General features: G+C 37.3%; 1 protein-coding gene across 2 annotated transcripts; it reads right to left on the bottom strand.

Moving 5' to 3' along the window:
• Nucleotides 1–840: 840 nt before the first annotated feature.
• smc4 (structural maintenance of chromosomes 4) lies at nt 841–19,107 on the bottom strand. 2 transcript variants are annotated; one of them, XM_024277354.2, is made up of 24 exons: nt 18,877–19,107; nt 17,623–17,774; nt 16,522–16,712; nt 15,823–16,014; nt 14,708–14,884; nt 12,835–12,999; nt 12,361–12,488; nt 12,075–12,215; nt 11,540–11,690; nt 9,529–9,693; nt 9,203–9,436; nt 8,906–9,091; nt 8,662–8,823; nt 8,335–8,560; nt 8,177–8,253; nt 7,938–8,090; nt 7,654–7,780; nt 7,254–7,443; nt 3,910–4,054; nt 3,529–3,702; nt 2,753–2,935; nt 1,530–1,762; nt 1,260–1,443; nt 841–1,122 (listed from the first exon to the last, which is right to left on the bottom strand). In XM_024277354.2, the coding sequence occupies exons 2-24, from the start codon at nt 17,762–17,764 to the stop codon at nt 958–960; spliced, it is 3,891 nt and encodes a 1,296-aa protein (XP_024133122.1). In that variant the 5' UTR covers nt 17,765–17,774; nt 18,877–19,107; the 3' UTR covers nt 841–957. The 2 variants fall into 2 exon arrangements, with proteins under 2 accessions (XP_024133122.1, XP_024133123.1); XM_024277355.2 differs by lacking the exon at nt 18,877–19,107 and adding an exon at nt 18,386–18,406.
• Between the last annotated feature and the right edge of the window lie 355 nt (nt 19,108–19,462).

Genomic DNA, 19,462 nt, shown 5'->3' with positions numbered 1-19,462 from the left:
ATTGTAGTCTGATGTGTGAGAACCTTAGGAGCATCCTCATGCTAATTATCTGAGGGTGGGAGGCAGTTCACATCCAAGCAGCAGCTCTGAGGCTTTTCTGATATTCTGCAAAGATTCTAGTAAAAACTCCAAAAAGCTCAATGGATGCAAAAGTTGTGATTCTGCCACAAAATAAGGCTCCTGTGTTCAAATGTAACTTGACCTATTAAGATGTTTTTGATTTCAGTAAATATGATCAAATGCAGCAACGTCAACACATGATCATTTTCAGGTTTTTAGAATGGATCGAATGTTGTGAAATTCTGTTGTGCGTAATAACTTGGAACTGTGTATTTTAAGGTTTTTTTAAATACAGTTATCTTTAGGTCTGTTAAATAACATTTAATATTTACTCTAATGGTTAGTGACTTAAAGGATGCTGACTTTCATTTGCATGAGGTATTTAGACAAATTTTCTTAATAATTTGGAACTCAGACCAGGAATCATTGGCAGTGGTGTTATCTGAATTACCAAGACATAAATCTATACAACAATCAATTTTTATACAATATTCTAGTTTTCTGTTACTGATGTGTTTTCCTTTATCTGTAACCAAAAGAAAAGAAAAGCCAGTTGTAAAGTATAATGGTTAAATTTGATCTAAATATGTGAATTCCACTATTCTGAAAATGTATTTGAAAAATAAATCTTTGATAAACTGTAGATACAAATGTTAGTACAACAGAAACTGATTCAATTAATTAGAAAAGAAGCAGATCATTAGTTTGTGAACTAAATCTTATACAGATCCTTAAATTCATGATTTACACTCAGCAGATGCTTTTACCTGAACTCTGAAATGTATAAACATGTCATCAAAAGTTTTATTGATACATATAAAGAATAGCAGCATTTCAAGAACAGAACGGTATAAAAACATTTTCATTTGGGAAGAAAAGGACGAACAGGTTGAAGGTTCAAGCACTGACGGCATCGTGCTCTCTGAAGGCGATGGTCTTGGGGTTGATCCCCACACTCTTGGTGGTGTTGTGGGTTTTGTAGATGCCAATGAGGCGATCGGCAATCTCAAACATGTTGTTCCTCAGGGAGATGATGATGAACTGAGCGTTCTTGGTTTGTTCCTAGAAGACAGAACAATGGAGGTGGAATATTAGAAAGAAAGGTCACCCAACTTAAACATCATATCTTAATACAAAAACGTACAAAAGATTAAAGAGCTTTAGAGTGATTTCCTGTCGTGTTTTAGGTTCATACTTACATAAATGTAACAAGCCACGATGGAGACGTTCTTGAAGTCGAGAGCAGCATCGATCTCGTCCATGAAGTAGAGAGGCGTCGGCTTATAGTGATGAAGAGCGAACACAAGAGCCAAAGAGCTGAGGGTCTTCTCTCCTCCAGAGAGGTTGAAGATCTTTTTCCAGCTTTTCTTTGGAGGACGGACGCTGGAGGGAAAAGCAGGAAAACAAAATGTTTTCTTTGTGCAGAACAAACCATCTGCTATGACGTCGAGTGATTTCCTTCTCTCTACCTGAACATGATGCCCTCAGAGAACGGGTCTAAGCTGTCCACCAGCTCCAGCTCAGCGTCGCCCCCGAGTGTGAGCATTTGGTAGTTCTCCTTCAACTTGTTGGTGATTATGTTGAATCCGGTCATGAACTCGTTGAGCCGCCGTTTCCGCAGGTCCTCGTAGCTGCATTTGAAGGTGTCCCTTTCTGCAGTTATCTCATCCAGCTGGGCGACCCGCTGGAGGTACAGCTCCTCCTGAAAACAGCACAGCAACGCTGGGACTTTATTCTGCTGATCATTTGACTGACACCTCCATCAGTGTTTCACCTTAGGCTGCAAACAGGGAACCTTAAATTCTTGTTTCAGAAACTTATTGAAGATTTGCCTCAAACTGCAACAAATAGTGACGGCATGCTGGTTCAGCTATTTACAAGCTCTGAACTAAAATGTTAAAAAAAAAGTTACTGATCTGCTGATTCTGAGTTTGTAAACTTCTAATCAACTTTAACTTTTAGAAAAAGTTTCAGCTATCCCACAAATCATAGCATGTACAGGGTTTGAATCATTTTATCTCTACATTTTAACTTTTGTTTCGTAGAAGAAAGTAGTCTGATTTCTATATTCCTTATAGAAAACTTAAAACGACGACTTTCTGATGTATTTGTCTCCAGCACCAGAGTAATGTATTTTAAGCATTTATGTTCTTCTCTTTACAGCAGCCCCTCACTATTTTACAGTTCATCTTTTATGGATTATTTTCAGCGCAATTTTCAATTTTTTTTAAACAGTGCACCGTTTTCTACGTCCGGATTGGCTGTAGACTTTGTCAATCAATCTCCTCCGTGCCACATCTCCGGTACAGAATGTGAGCATCTTGCCAAATCCACATAAATATTCAATTGTGAACATGTTTTTGTTTTCATTCTACAATACTGGACTTATTTTTATGACTTTGAGATTTTAAAGACAAAAAGGGGTTTTGTGTCTGTGTGAGAAAGGTAAATAAAGTGCAGATTTCTCCTATCACAAGTTATTTTTTAGGGCATAGATTTCATGATAAACAAGAGAACACTACATTATTTTGGATTTGGTTCTGTTTCTGAGGTAAAACGGTGAGATCCTACCCAGCCGTCTTGCACTTTTTCTGTATAAACCTGAGCTAAAGTGACCTTTGACCTTCTAAAGAAACCAATGATGACAGTGCTGCTGCCTTCGTCACTCTGGGTGACTGTCGTCTGTGTTTACCTTCTTCTTGTACTCCGAGATGGCTCCCAGGTTGGGCTTCAGATTACTACACTGGATCTCCAGCGTGCTCATCTTGTTGACGATGACGTTGGGGTCTGAGATGGCCTCAAGTTCAGCGGCGGCGAGGACGGGGAGTTTCTCTGCTGGCTGGCCTTCGATGACATGCAGGGACAACTTGGATCCCTGTTGGAAAATCAAATGTCCTGCTTTAGGAGAATGTCAAGAAAAGACCTGGTATATATATATATTTTTTTAATCACAGAAAAATGTTTCATGTAAAGACAAAGCAGCAGCGGGTATTTGGTAACTTTTTGGATTCTTATTTAAAGATGGAAGAATTGAGGTTTCTAGCTTTAGTTTCAGAACATAGAACTAATGAAAGCTGTTTAACAGAAACATCTCCTGGGAGGGGCTTTGGAAGCAGTCATGGCCGATAGCAGACGAGCTGCTTCCTATAAAGAAGATCAAAGTCTGTGAAAGCTGATTGATGTGCTGCTTTTTTGGAGGAAAACAAATTTCTAAAAAGGTCTGATGATGAGTTAAAAGTACCAACACATTTGGCAGTTCTTCCACAGCCTCGCAGGCCAAAAAAAAAAAAAAATCAGGATAGATGCTGGTTAAAACTAAGAAAAAAGACATTTATCCTGGAAAGCTAATGTGCATAAACGCTGTGATTGGTATATGACATAACAGCTAAATATTTAGACTTTTTAGTTTGCTGCCTTTATCTTTAGATTATTAAATTAAATATCTTCTAACCCCGTCCCGTCACTCACCTCGTCCTGCCAGTACTTGATCTTGCCGTTGTGTTTGGTGATGGTGGCGTCGATCTGCTCGATGGAGAGCCTCACGTTGAGCGACTCTGCCTGCAGTTCATGTTCCTGTTTCTGCAGGACCTTTATTTCCTTTGACACCTTCTGATACTGCTCCTGTACCTCTGGCAGAGCAGCCTATGCAAAAAGGAATAGTTTCCCAGTTTATCATTTCTAATTTCATTTGGAGACTCAGAGGTTTAAGAGACAAAATCAAAGCAAGAAATAGAAACATTTATATGTTTTCTCCATTGTGTAAAGATTTAGCCCCATCAAACATATCTCTAAAAAACAGGAGTAGATTAAAAAAGTAACACAGGAGTGATAGATAAGTGGAACACTGACCTCTGCCTCCTGGCAAGATTTCATGATCTCTCCTGCCTCATCTTCCACTGTCTTGAGCTGTTCGGTGAGATCCTTCATTAACTTCTCGTTCTCCTCCAGCTCACTCTGCAGGTGAGCCACACTCTCCTCACACTTCTTCAGGTTGCTATAAAGAAAACACAAAGAGAAACACTTCAGGACCTGCAAAACACAGGATGTGTTCAGGCTCTGAGTTTTTGAAAATCCAAGCCAATGCAGGAAAAGTAATGAAATAAGACTTCAAACTGAAGAACAGGCTTCAGCTTCAGTGTGCATTAACACACATCCAGTTTATTCTGGAGTTGACTTAACCCTTTAACTGCCTGCTCAACCAAACAGCAGAGCACATTTAGAAAACATGTTATGAAACACAATGATGATGTGCATTACTCTCCCAAGGAAATGAGCAGCAGGAATAAAAATGTTTTTGATTTTGTCTTTGTTGGGTGGCAAAAGGGTTAAAATGTTTCATTCAAAAATCTTTTTCTGTTTTTAGACAACAAAAGTTTTAGCAATTACAATACAGTCCCTTTTTGTTTACAACAGCTAAACAAGAGTTTTTCTTACTCTTTAAAAAACACTAAGGAAGAATCTGAATTGCTTCCCTGCTCCTCTGACTCCTTCCTAATGCTTCAATTGTTGAGGCATTTGAAGCTGGAATGGCGTCTGAAGGTGTTTTTTAGCGTGCAATGCAGAAGAGAAGTGCGTTTCTTTACTTGGGTGAGCTCTGAAGCACAGAAGCTTACATTTAAATGTAAGTAATGACTTTTTGTTTTAGCATGACTTTTTAAAGTTATAAAACCGATAATGCGTATTTCCGAGCGCTGGCAGCTCCACACTAACGAAGCTGACCGGCGACTATTGATGATGTCACTGAGTGAGAGTAACGTCTCAATGTGAAGACTTGAGATGTCCCAATCAGGTTTTTTTGGGCTCAATCCATTTAGAGTTATTTGATTTTGAATATCTGCCGATACTTTTGTAACAAAAAAACTGAATACATTTAATAAACAAATTTAGGTTTTTCCCCTTTTTTATTTTAGTATTTCCGGGCATTTCCCACTGGGCGGAAGACCCAGCACACACAAGAGAGACTACGTTTCTTGGCAGCCTGAGAATGCTTCTGGGTCCCCACAGAGGAGCTGGAGGAAGTGGCCGGGGAGAGGGAAGTCTGAGCATCTTTGCTTAGACTGCTCCCCCCGCGACCCGGTCCTGGATGAGTGGAAGAAGATTGATGGAATATTTTATTATTTGACTCTTAGAGAACTTCTGTGAAGAAGCTGAAACAATCGATAAGGTTGCACAATAATATTGGTTATTAATAATTATCGGCCGATAATGGACATTATGGCGTTGTGCCGATAATTCTAAAAAGGGAAAAAAAATTGCCAATAAAATGTACTAAAACTGCTGACACTTCCTCACTCACCACTCAGTATTTACTTGTGTTACAACCTGTCTGCTCACCCCAAAAGCACAGACACAGCACACACCACAAAGACGGGGCATTTCTCCATCTCTCTCTCACTGCACTTTGCTCACACACACATTCCTGCGCTGACAAACAGACAACAAACACGCAGATGGCAGAGCAGCCGTTAACAAAATAGTCCGAGCTGTAGCTGTATTTATCCAAAGTAGATGCAGACTGTGCGTGCAGTCTCAGAAATAACAAAAACGTAACAGAAAGGGCTGGAACAACAATGTGTCCAAATACAGCAGATTCTAGCAGAGAGGTGAGCTTGAATTTGTTAGAATCCAAGCATATGCCTGTTTATGAAAAGTTAATTTCTATGAGCAACCATTTATTTTGGACATCAGTTTCAAACAAAGCAGTCATTTTTGCACTTTGAGATTAAAGTATTTCTTTTGTATGTTATTATATCGGGCATTATTTGTATTGAAAAAATGTCCTTGTTACAAAATTTGTGATTTAAGTTAAAGTCTTAACATTTGTTCTGACCATTGAAATGGACTTTCTCTATTCACAGATGTATGGCAGACTAATAGTATTGGTACTACCTGTTGTTCAATTTATTTGTAGGTAAAACTAGTTCTGCAAATTTGTTGGAATACATAGTCATATACTCTTACTTTGTACCTGTAAAAATCTTTTCAATTATTTAAAAAAAATATTGGTTAATTATCAGTATCAGCTGCAAGAGGCTGGAAAATATTGGGCATCAGTTGTAAAAAGTCAATATCATGCATCACTGTTAAATTATCAAATAAAGTACAATCAACTAGAAAAAAGTAACTTATCTAGTTAAATTAGTCACGTCAGAAAGTTTTGTGACTTTAGCTTTAATTTCTTTAGATAGACTATTTAATAATTTTAAATAAATGTGATTCATATCTTCATTTAAAATTCTTAAAAATCTATGATGACTTTGTTGTAGCATATGATGATCTCAGAACCGTTTATTTATTTTCTTTTTTTTCTAAGAATATGGGATTCTTTTTTAACCACATTTTGGGTTTTATTACCACAGTAGTTTTTTTAACCCTTTTTTTGAGAAATCAATAAGGCATTTCCAAGAAAAGCTTAGGTCTTAAGGGGTTAAATTACGGAGCTAGCATTAAGCACAGTTAGCAGCTCTTGTGTAGCCGCTTCTCTGTCAGAGTTTAACATAACAAAAAAAAAATTCAGCTGAGGTCATTGTTTGTGTTAAGAAAAACCAACGGAGACACTTGCTGTCAGTTTAAAGCGCCATTACTCACTAGCTTGACTGAACTGTGTTCGTTAGCCTCCTGCTTGAGCTGGTATTCTGCTGAGCTTTACGGCAATAACATGCTGTGATCTGTTCATGGCATGCAAACGTCTAGTGGAGTATTTATCTGGTATAATAAGCTTGAAAGAAAATAAATATCTGATACTGATCAGGAGACATCTGACATTGATCGAGTCATCAATCATGTGATCGGATCGGGACATCTCTAGTAAAGACATTATTTTTTTCCATTTCTCCATGTTTGGAAGGATAAATGTAGGGGTAGGGAAGCAATGTGGATTCAGCCCAACCATGCGTATCACTTCTTTGGTGTGTGGCCAACATGTTACAGAAAGGCCAACAGTTTTATTTATATATTTAAAAAAAATCCAACCTCACGCTTTGATTGTACTAATCAAAATTTAACTAAAAAAGGTCCAGATTTTGCCTCTCTCGATGGTGGAGGTGTGAACTATCCCAAATGTTTACATCTGTCAGTCATCACATAGTCTCTCCTATCTTATAACAAAGTCCGATGTATGGCAACTCTGAATTCCTAACCAGAAGTTTCTCTGGGCTTTAATGGCGATCAGAACATTAGATTCCAGAACTCACCGATCAGCAGTCTTTATAGCCACTTTGGCCTTCGTTATGATGGAGGAACATTCATCAAGCTCCTTGTTGATCTTGTCGAGTTTGTCCTGCTGAGCTTTTAGCTTGTGGCTGTTAATGTCCACAATCAGGTTGTGGAGCCTTTTTACCTCATTTTCCACCTTCCCTGCTTTACTGGATGCTGACTCATAGTCTGAGGAATGGGAACAGGAGAAGCGCATCAGTATTGGGAGCATTATTACAAGTGGACATTCAATAGCCACTTTTAAGCAGATAAAACAACCGCCGTTAAGGTAAAAGATCTGATAAGGGCGATTATCAGACGTATTTGAATCTATAATTCTTCTTAGCAATAGAAATATAATGATATAAAGAAGCCATTAAAAGATAGAGATGCTTCTACCTTTCTTGAAGGCGTCCAGACTCTTCTCCATCTGTTTTTGCTTGTTCTTGTCTGGAGCAGCAGCCACCACGTTGGCTTCAAGCTCTTTAATCTGAAGCTTCAAGTGGGACTCCTGGTCAGTGAGACTCTGAGGACAAAAATAAAAGAAAATCGGTTAAAGATTTAAAATAAAAAGATCTTTTCATCAGTTAGGTCTGTGATTTCTGTAGATACACATCTGGAGCACCAATTGAGTTTATCCAAATGACTGAAAAACCACAAGAGATAAGAGAAAAGCAGCGTACAGTGATGCTGTTGGTGTATTTTTCAAAGGTGTTCTTCATCTCTCTGAGCTGTGGTTGCAGACGTTGAACGCTTTCCTCCACCTGCAGCTTTCTCTCTTGGCAACCCTGCAGTTTTGAAACCTTTTCGTTCAGCTTGCTCTCCATACGGTCAAGCTAAAGAGAAGGAATAAGAATAAAGTTGAGTTAGATAGTAGTACTAAAGGAGGTTGTAAAATCATTTTATTTATTTTGAAATGTACCTCTGCTTGGGAGAAGTCGGAGCTAATAGAGGAGCCCATTCTGCCTTTCATTATTCTTCCTCCGCCGGTCATTGTTCCTGTCATTCACACAGCAAGCAAACGTGAAGATGAATAAAAACGTTAAAGACAAAGAAGCACAAAAATGGAAAGCCACTAACCAGCCATCTCAATGATCTGTCCTTTAAGAGTGACCACTCTCCAACGCTTGTCTTTTTGGAAAGCCATCCGTGTGGCCTGCTCCATGTCTTGAGCCACGAGGGTGTCCCGCAGTGCGAAGTAGAACGCCGGTCGCACGCTTTCGTCGTTCACTCGGACCATGTCGAACAGGCGTGGGGTGTCTTCAGGGGTGCGAATGGGGGCCATGTTTTTCTCCCAAGTCTTCATCTGTGTTGAGAGATGAGGAAGAGCAGCAAGGAAACAGTGATGGATTAGAAAAACTACAAAACACATCTTTTGTGATTACTTTCATTAGGTAAACAATTTACCTTGTCCAGACCGATGAAAGTGGCGACTCCAATGTTCTGCTCTTTGAGGAAGGTGACACATTTCTGAGCCGTATCAATAGTGTCCACGACAATATTGTCCAGAGCACCACAACACGAGGAAATTGCCACATCATACTTCTCATCTATGGCTCCAAGGTCTCCCTAAAAGTACATGTATAGTCATTAAACAGCAGCTAAAAAGATTTCTTGCCTGCCTGCACTATTTTTACAATAATGCTTTTACCAGTCTTCCATAGATGCCAGGAATTCTGCCAGTCTTCTTCAGCTGCATCAGGGCATCCAGGACTTTTCCTCGACTGCGGTTGGAGGAAAGGGAAGTCTTTGCTTCATCCACTTTCTCCCGTAACTCTTTGACAACTTCTTTGGTTTCGTTATCCATCTTCGTCAGCTTCTCCAGCTCCTCTTGGTCCTACAGAATGCAAATGAAATGAAGGTTCACGCACCAACACCATCAATGGCAGTAAGCTGGTAAACAGGCAACAAAGGTAAAAGAAAAATGTAACATGATGTTTCCTTTAACCTTTTTGAGCTCCTGTGCTTTCTGGGGGATTTGAACTTCCAGGTCTTTGATGGCGGCGCGGCGTTCCTTGAGCGTGTCTGAGGTTGTCTGAAGTGTCTGCTTGGCCGTGTTGAGCTGTGCCAGAGCGGTCTTGTGACGGCTGAGGTAGATATCCAGCTCCGACTGAGCGAGGTCCATGCGAGAACGGGTCTCATTCACAGCCTTACTTAGTTCCATCAGCTCGTTCTCTTTTTTCTGGGATGTACAAAATGAGAAGCCAGGTTAGAGAAAAAAAAACATTTATTTACAGGAAAAAGCAAAACGTTAAGATTCTTGTAGCTGCATACCTCTTTGTCCTGCTGTAAACCACTAGTTTCCTCCTTCAAGCTTTCCATCACTTCCTTGAGTTTATCTTCTTCTTTGACTTTGCATTTCTCCAGGTCTTCCTTGCGGGCTGTTGCCTCAGTGATGGCCTTCTCACTGCTGCTTGGTACACCTTGCACTTCCTCCAACTACACAATGTATGGAAAAAGCATTCATGAGGGGCCATGTTAAACTTTAAAACTGAAAAATGCTTAAAACATCTGATGCTAAATGTGTGCATCATTTTATTTCAGCATTCAGAGGAAGCGTTTGTGTGTTGAATAAGATAATACAAATGCTTAATGGTAGAAAAAGCACAGACAGCAAATATTTTAAACTGTAATTGGCCACGTTACTGAAAAGTAGTAAAAGGAAAACAATGCTTTGAATCTCAATTCACAAAAGTCAACTATAAACAGTTTTAAGGTTCTGGTTAATACAAGTTTGTCTTAAAAAAACAAACAAAAAAAAAACGAGTTTGATCTCTGACTTATGAGGTTAACTTTGGGTGAAATGTGAACATGGAAGGTTGACACCTGACAGGGCAGAACCCACAGACCTGTGACATGCCCTCCATTGGTCCAAGCTATTTTTCAGAACATACTCCTGTGAGGGCAGACTTAAAACATGCATTCAAATGAATCTGGAGGGTAACTTAAAAAATATTTTACTAAATCTTAAAAGAGTATTTTATCAAAGCTACTTATATGAAGGACCAGAGAAACACTGCAGGGATGCAGTAAAATAATTGACCAGTGTGACTTTACAGCCCCCTAGTGGATGGTTTAATAGGCCGTCTTGCCATCAGAGTTACAATTTTTCAAAAATCTTTTTTTTCCTCCTAAAGGCAACACCCTTAGAAAAATATTATCCTAACCATCAAGAAATACAAGGGAAAAATACACTGTTATTTAAAATAAACAAACGATCTCATACTTAAGTTGATTACTTTTACCATTCACACACTGGATCCTTAACATCCAAAAAGATCAAGGCCACTATTGAAACTTTTCTGTTTTAAATGTACCAATGTGTAAAAATTATCATAAAACATAATGTTTTTCTATTGTGAAAATATGTGTCATTTTAGTTATTTTCTATGAACAAATGTTTGTTTTTATTTTGTTAAAAGCCAAAAACAGCAATTTATGAAGCTCCCAGAGCAGATTACTGAGTTATGGAATAACTCTGTAGCAGGGACACTGTAGCACAACATTGCATTGATCTACTGTATATTACGACTGTAGCATCCTTATTGAAGCAATATACATTTATTAATTTTATTTTTAGTGCAGCATAAAAAAATATGTATTTTATTTATCAAACACATTAATTCATCAATGCAGATTTTTTTTCTTTCACAAATAATATCAGTATAAGAAAAGTGTAAGCAGTTTTAAAGCTGTGATCACAGAAAATCTCCCACTTTGGGATTAATGAAGTCCCATCTAATCTTATCCTAAAGATGAATCCAAGCAGGTTTTTCTGTAATAATATGAACAAATAAAAATGCAAAAAATAAGGTGAAGTTTAGATAAATATGACTACAAAAAAGATTGAAATAATACACAGCTTGTTGACATCAAGTTTGGAACTCAGTCTTTGTAGCTCATATATCAACTTTTAGACAAGTTGTTGTAGAATCTTTATTAATGCATTTTCTTCTAGAGTTCAATTTTGTATTATAAATAATATTAGAAATGTAAATTTTAAAAAATTATTTTCCCCACGATTTTAACACCAAAATTATGTAGGAATAACACCACTGTGTAGGAGTGTTTTTTGTAAAATAAAAAATCCAAACTAGAAATAAAAATGAGGAAAAAACATAAGAATCTTTCCTTCTATGTCATGTGTTTATGAATTGTAAGCCCATGTGATTTTGTCAGATTGACATGATTTATCTACTGCAGGAAAGCAAACAGAAATACTAGGCTACAAAAAAGTCATTGAACTTGAGAGTATTTTTGGAATACAACGTAAAGGCCAACACACCTTCTTCTGTTCTTTTTCCAGCTGCTTCTGCAGAGTCTTCTTCTTGTTCTTGGAGTGTTTGATCTTCTCACGCACTTCAACATCCTGCAGGTCCAGCTGGGTGAACTTCTCCTTCTGCGCCTCGATGTACTTGTTGATTTTATTTTGTTTTCTGGAAGAGGAAAAGCATTTTTCATGGGGGAACTGCACTTTGTTTATCGACATTCTTTGAGCTGTTAATGAGCTAACTGATGAAAATATTAAAAATATCTAAAAAAAAAAGAATTCACATATTTTTTATTTTTTATTATAAAAAGCAAATCTGAGAACATGATTTTGTTTTGAAAATGGTCTTTCAGTTAAAAAAGCCCTATAGTCAATAAATATTTAAATTACAGAATTTAATACCAACAAAAAAATTAACATGCGAGTAAGCTGATAGAAATTTCAGTTTCAGGGTCACATAAACAAATAAGGAAGGATAAAAAATAAATAAAATAATAAATAAATAAACAAATAAAAAAGGAAACAATTAATAAGATATAGAAAAACTTACTTCTCCACATTTTTTAGCTCTTCATTCATTTTTTCCATTTCTTGTGATATCTTTGCATTTTTTTCTGTGAGCTCTTTAGTTTCCTCCAATATTTTCTGCTTTTCCTGTTCTTTATCCACCACACGCTTCTGCAGGTCATGGCTTGAAGAAAAACCAGCAGATGAATAAATAAATAAAAACAACGGAGGTAAACAAGCAAGAATATTCAAAAACAGAAATTGATTTCAATAGGAGAAAACCATTTCAGTAGTGATGTTATAAAATCGGATTGTGCTGAATAACTCACACATAATACTGGTAGAGCCGACTCTTGTGTGTGAAGATGTCATTCTCCAGTTTGAGGAACTCCACAGCTTTGTTCTTCTCTCCCTCTAAAGAATTTTTCTCCTTTTCCACTAACTTTACTCTGTTTAGCTGGAAGAGTGAACAAAGCAAAACTTCCATATCAAGGGGTCTTTCCAGTCTTCAGGCAGTGAACAGGAAAAGTTTTATTGAAAAAGTTTCTTGAACGTTTATTCAAATGAACAAACTACATGTATTGTCATCCTTGGCAATTTGCAAGTCAGCCAACTGCACAATGTTTGTTCCCATTCAAGAAAAACCCATCACTGTACTTCATTCAAAAATACCACAAAAATAAAGAAATTAACACAAAAAAGTCTCAAGATAAATATACTTTCATTAAAAAAAGGGATTTAAGTGATCAAATTTCCAGACACAACAAACATTGTTTTCTGAAGTGTGATAGATGGCGAGTTACCTTTTCTCCTCTCTGCTCATTGAGGAGCTCAATGCGGCGAGCCAGGACTTGGATGGGCTTCTTGAGGCGACAAGAACCGATGATGTCCTCTAGATACTCCAGCATGCCCTCATCGTGCTCCGTCTGACCTTTGGGCTTCATCATAGCAATCTGCTCCACCTCGCCCTGTGTGCAGTCCAGACAAGTGAAATGGAAGGAAGAGTGTAAATACAAAACCGACTCAAAGAGAGAAAATTAGTAAGTTATTGTGATTTGTCCGTGAGTTCTCAGTTATGAGGCAAAAATCCTGAACTGTAATTAATATCCCAATGCAACACCACACACACAAAACAGAAAAAACTAAGAAATTGCCAAAAAAACTTTTTTTTCCCCACTCAGGAGAGAAGAAAAATAAAAAAATAAAATTAGAGTGATGGAAAAATGTTTTACAGAATAAAATATGTTTAATTTAAAAACCTACATTCATCACCCCATCCCCAAAACACTGCTGTAGCAAAAAACTAAAAAAAAAAGAAAGAAAAAAAAAGGTGTTTTTTGCTATTTTTCTAAAAACAATTTTTTATAGCAGTCAACATTTTTTGTTTCAGTTCCTTGAACTACAGTGTAGCTAATTTCCTTAAACTTAAATTAATCAAATGTGGAGCAAGTTTCATGGCAAGTTAATGCCTCTGCTTCAACTCAGTTTGATTTTAGTAATCTAGTCTAAGTAATCTGGTAAAGAAAAACACTAAGTAAAAAATATGGTTTAATTGAAACACTTATTATTAACCTGATTTTTTTTAATACAACACTTGGAGGGTAGATTTATACGTAGGGTAAAAAGCAGGTCACACATTTGTAAGGTTGATGAAACAAAAAACTCATGGAAGAAAGGGAGAGATCAAATCCCACATCCTTCCATCCTGACTGGAGCACAAATGAGACCGTTTCCCCTTTTGCTAAAGGTCTGGAAAAGTGACCTTGAAGCCAAGCTCATGGAGTCATGGAGCCTGGCCAAAAACAGGGTTTTGAAAGGAGAAGGAAAAAAGACATGCAGATGTAAAGAAAAAATAAGCAAAAACAAAACTAGTTTTCACACAAAAAAAGGTGGAATATATATATATATTTTTTTGCAAAAGATTTTCTATACATTTTATTTTTTTTACATTTTAAGGTAGGTAAAAATACATTAAAATGGGCAAAAAAAAATGTGACAAGTGAAAAGATTTAAACTTAGTAAATGTGGAGAGTTATGTAGGACTAAAGCTTAAAGTAGAAAATAAATTATAAAAAAAAATGTGAACCAATACAAATATTTAAAATCATGGGAACAGAGGATGTTTGATCCCACCACACTGAAGCAGCACTGCTAATATTGGGGTTGGGGGCTATTTTCACACGCCAATATTTACGTGCTGCTAAAGCGTAGCAGGTATATGGGAAGAGGAGTCCACCCCATCTCCACTAGTGGACCCACCAATAAAAAAAAGAAAAAAAAAAAATTAAGCTAGTAAATAGTTTAGCAACTCACATTCAAGTAAGATTTTTTTTTTCCTTTTTTGCATTTTTTCCTTAAAATTCTAAAGCAGCAGATAATGGTTCGCACTTTTTTCTCACTGTTTCAAACCATGATGCGCTGCTACAGCATTCTAAGGTCTTGCAGATGGCAAACCCTCCCCTGTTCTTTTCTATTACACCACAGCATATTGCATGACTTTTCCAGGCATGGCCTACAGGTACATGGGAAACATTTAAGCAAAAGAGAACCTGAGAATTGCAGGAAAAAAAAGATAAATGACCAAATACCTTGATCACTAATGAAAGAAATAAGTATTTTGAGCTTGCAGGTTAAGAGAAAAAAAAATAAAGAAAGTAAAAGAAAATGAAAAATTACCTGTAAAATCAGAAACCTGTTGTGGTCGAGGTCAATACCATGACTTCGAAGTAATGCCCCCACTTCTTTAAATGTGGCTTTTTTGCCATTGATATGGTAGGCTGAGGAACTGTCTTTGTTGGCAGTCCTGGAAACGTAGAACTTGCTGTTGGGGATGACTTCGTAGTCATCTCCTTCCTGGCTCAGGGGGGAGGGGCAGAAGACAGCAGCTTAGAACAGAACAGTTCAGGAGAGGCTGAAACAGTTCAACACGTCAAACTGCTTAACACTGACATATTCACCTAGCTAGCAAGAGATGCATAGAAAAACACACACAAAAATAATTTTAAAGAATAAATTATATTTACAATAGCAAAGGATAAGAAAGAATTTGTATTGGAGTGTATTGCATCGTAAACTCTATAAACTTGAGACTGGATGGAAAAATTACACGATAAAAAATAAAAAAATTTAGTTGAAAGAAAAAAAAGCTATTTATTTAAAGCTGTGTACACATCTTTAGGCATTGAAAGAGACACATCATTTTAAAGCATGATTGTAAATATAAAACTGACTGATTTCTTAGTTTTTAGCAATTCAAAGGCAAATTGATCATTTAAAATTCACACCTCAGCATCAGCAGTGTGACGAGAATTTGCCAAGACATGTCAAATTAAATATATAAAAATGTATTTAATTAAGGGAGAAAAAAATGTTGTTCCCAGTTGGTGGTAACAGCAGCCTATTATTACACCCCACCTAAAGTAAACAATACAACCTCTTTTTGTCACAGTACCATCAAGAAAGCAGAGGCAAAAACTTGATCTTTCGTTCCCTTCACTGAGACAACCCAAAAGATCAGTTCTAGTGCAATGTGACTCAAATATGGCACGTGTAGGAGTTCCTGTAACTTTCACAACTGATTTAAATGTACACTAAGTCACTGGTGCAAGAACTGAGCAGCTGTATTACTGCATTAGAAATAACAAAGAACAAATATTTTTTTATTATTTTTTTGACTCAAAAAATATTTTTATTTTTTTTTTGTTCAGACAACTAAACTCATTTTAGTGAAGTTTGTATTTGTGTAAAAAAAAATGAAGTTAAAAAAAAAGTGTGCATAAACATCTTTATACCTTATCGATGATCTTTTGAAAATGAACTTCCACAGTACAGCTTTGCACATCTTTGTGTTTATCAGAGCTGTGAATCAACACTGAAAGCTTTTTTGATCTTATCTTTTGAGCTCTGTATCCAAACACAAACAGCATGGAGTCTATCACATTAGACTTCCCGCTTCCATTTGGACCAATGATGCAGGAAAAGCGCTGGGAAGAAATTGAAGCAAAAAAAAAATGAATAAAAGTAATTACATCATGTGTATTAAACATACAACAGTTTGGGTCAGAAATAGCTGTCAGTAACAGTTTACATCTCACACAAGAATAGAATAGATTTTAAATACTTACATTTATTTAAATTAATCTTTTCAGAGAAACAAAGTAACTGAAAAGATATTATTTTTTTAAAGAAAGACATTTAAAAGTGACTACACCAGAAGGTTTTCACAAGCTGTGAGAAGCACTAAATCAAAATGGAGGAGTGTGACTTCTTCCTCTTTTTTAAAATATTTTTTTCTAAACAATTGTCTTAATTCTCAATTCTTTTATTGCAAAAGAAACTTCTATCCAGACAAATGACCTGAGATTTCAGACAAAAAAAATAGAATAAAAATAATAATACTTGGATACTAGCAGCCACACTAGATGTAATCTAAGTACATTGTAAAACCTATTCAGGACTGTTGGTAGATTTGAATCAATCTTTGATCGTACCTTGTGAAAGGGCCCCAGAATCTGCTCGCCTGCGTACGACTTAAAGTTGCGGTTCACTAAATGTGTTATCATCAGGCGGGGAGCGCCTGGTTCATTGGTCATTGCTGGGGGCGGGGGTGGAGGGATGCTACCGAGAATCTCCTCCAAACTTCGATTATCAACCGCCTCGGCAGCCTCCCCTTCAGCCGAATCTGTGGCACAGAAAAAAAGTGCACTTTTCAGTTTTTCTGTGCGAATCACTTCAGGTGGGGAGGGGGGTGGGGTGGAGGGGGAGACGGGGACGGGACAGTGGCCCATGGGGGAGGGGTGGGGGAGAACAAAAACAAACAAACAAAAACACTGGCGGCAAGTCGCACAGACCAGCGACTCCGGGGAAAAAGTTGACAGGCGTCGTTTTTTTCTCCCCTTTGTTCACAAAGCAAGAGTCAAAGCTTGGATCGGATATGAACGAGCACACATCAGTGCACACAAACGCTCTCTCTGGCTGGATGCGCCACGGACACTTCCATAATAAATAAAGTGCGTTTCGATCACCGACGTTACTATAGACTCATAACCGGCGAAAATCAAAACAGGAAAAAGCTTGCTCCATGGAGATTCTCTAAAACCAATAGTACGATCTTCAAGGATCGATCCCTCTGTGTTCTCATATTTATACATAAAAGAAGTGACGGTGTTAAAAAAAAATAAAGTATAGCAGCCAGACATTTAGTGAAAAAAAATAAAAAATAAACAGGAGCTTCAACAATTGCATCTTGAGAGTAGCATACGCGCTATTAAAAAAAAGTTACAGACATGAATCTCTCATCACAACAAAAACGCGCAATTTCCAAACAAATTACCTCCTTTTACCGTCAAGATCCGGCGAGGAAATGCATTCGACGATATCAAAATCATGCCGGAGTGATTGCATTTATGTGTTGCACTTTAGAAAGCGTCTCAGCCATCCCAGAGCTACTCTTTTAAATTTCAAGATAGAGGGGGGGAAAGGAGCTTTACAGCTGTGCCAGTTGGCCTCTAGCAATACTGCAATACACGCAGAGCCATTGACTGAACAACTTATTTAGATTCACAGACACCAAAACAGCCTTTGTTACTTGCCAGTTGTCGGTGGTGCCTCCTCTTGGCCATTGGAGTTGGTTTCTTGAGGGGGTACATCCAGCTCGCCCTCAGAGACATCCTGCGACCCTTTTCCTCTTGGCTTGGTAGAGGCGGTTGAGCTCTTTGCGGTTTTAGATGGCATGATTTGAAATCTAAAGGGGTCATTGGTAAAAAAAAAAAAAAAAAAAAAAAAAAAATAGAGGAGAAAAAAGGGGGAAAGGAACACCCATGAGTGGTTTTTGTGCCTGTCAATCTCTCAACTCCACTTACGGTCGGTCACACACAACTAATCTGTCAGGCGTTTGCCATTACCAGTCAAATCTTACTGCCGCCCTTCCTAATATTATTGTGTTTATAGTTTTCCCCTTCATAAGTTAACAGAGGTGGAAAAAAAATCTTACAATATATTCATTTGCGATTGATTTTTAATGTTATTTTAATCATATTAAAACTACCAGTAAGATCACCGAAAATTAGCTTAAAAACTGCACGCATTTTTTTTTGTATTTAAAACGTTTAATATTCGATAACAACAAAAAGGGAAATAAAGTATACGTCACCAATTTAATAATAATAATAAAAAGTTTAGAGGCTTGAATTGCTTGTTTTCTGTGAGCACGACTGAAAACGCAGCTCAACAGATAACAGTCGAACTTGCAAACTAGCTTTCAGCTCCTGAATTCTAATGTTAAGGGCGGAGAGATTATAGTTGGCTATATCTAACCCGATTCGATAATGCATTCGAATAACAAACCAAACCTACGCAGAGGATTTGATTCATCTCAAAACCCGCTTCTATCCAACGAGTTTTCTCCCCGTTTTGTTAACTGAGGACTTTATGTCGCATTAAAGTTGCAACGACTTTTCCCCCTCATCGGCTAACGTTAGTTAGGTTAGCAGTGGTGGCTTGCTAACTAATGTCAAACATAGCATCATGGAATAGACCCACACCTTAGCCACTTATAACTCGCATATGCTGTAATAAACGTGAAAACAGTAATGTTATGACGATTACGTTGCGATGGCATGCGTTACGGTTGCAATTATATAAAAAAAATACTAAATTAAAAAGTGGTTGAATAGTTGTAGCACTTTATCAATGTCCTGCCAATAACATGTTCCTCTCTTTCCTAAACCATAACACAGTTAAATACGCTGTTAGCTTTACGGTTTGTCTCAATTAAAAAAACGCTATGAATTTCAGCAAATAGACGGAACCCAATAATCATTTTCTTCTATTTTATCTTCTAGTACCTTCCACAAAAGGGGCAAAAAGGAGCCAGTCGCTGATTTTCTGCTTCTGTCCGGTTCAAAGTTTTCAAGAAGAAAATGTAAATCCAACGCTTGGCAAAAAAAACTAACTAAAATAGCCCACAAAATCGTGTCCCGTATCACCCCGAGCCGCTTCCCTTCTTGAAAAACTTATCTTGTAAATGGCGCCTAAACTGCGCCGTCGAACCAAATTCGTTATAAACTCACGCAAAGCATCATGGACCTTTCAAAGGGTAGTGTGAAAAAAACACAAAATTCAAAAAAGGGGACGAAGCCAACTCCGCCTCGGTCCATACCAATGATACGAAAGAGCAACAGTAACAAAGCGATACATGACAACTTTATACAGACATCACTTACGATTTTTAATTTCTATTGTTTAAGTAAATAATCGTATTTTCAGTACTTTCGAACCACTCGGTTACTGTAAAATGAAGTCCCGCCCCACGGATTCGTTTACATTATTTTTTTTAGAAAGTGATCGAAATCCTTAACGAATTATGCAGTTATATATACATACGCTTACTTTTAAGATATTTTTTAAAACAATGTGTGAAAGTCACGTAAA

The sequence above is a fragment of the Oryzias melastigma genome, linkage group LG13, assembly GCF_002922805.2.
Source record: "Oryzias melastigma strain HK-1 linkage group LG13, ASM292280v2, whole genome shotgun sequence".
Taxonomy (NCBI): domain Eukaryota; kingdom Metazoa; phylum Chordata; class Actinopteri; order Beloniformes; family Adrianichthyidae; genus Oryzias; species Oryzias melastigma.
This window is presented reverse-complemented; position numbering and strand designations above follow the sequence as displayed.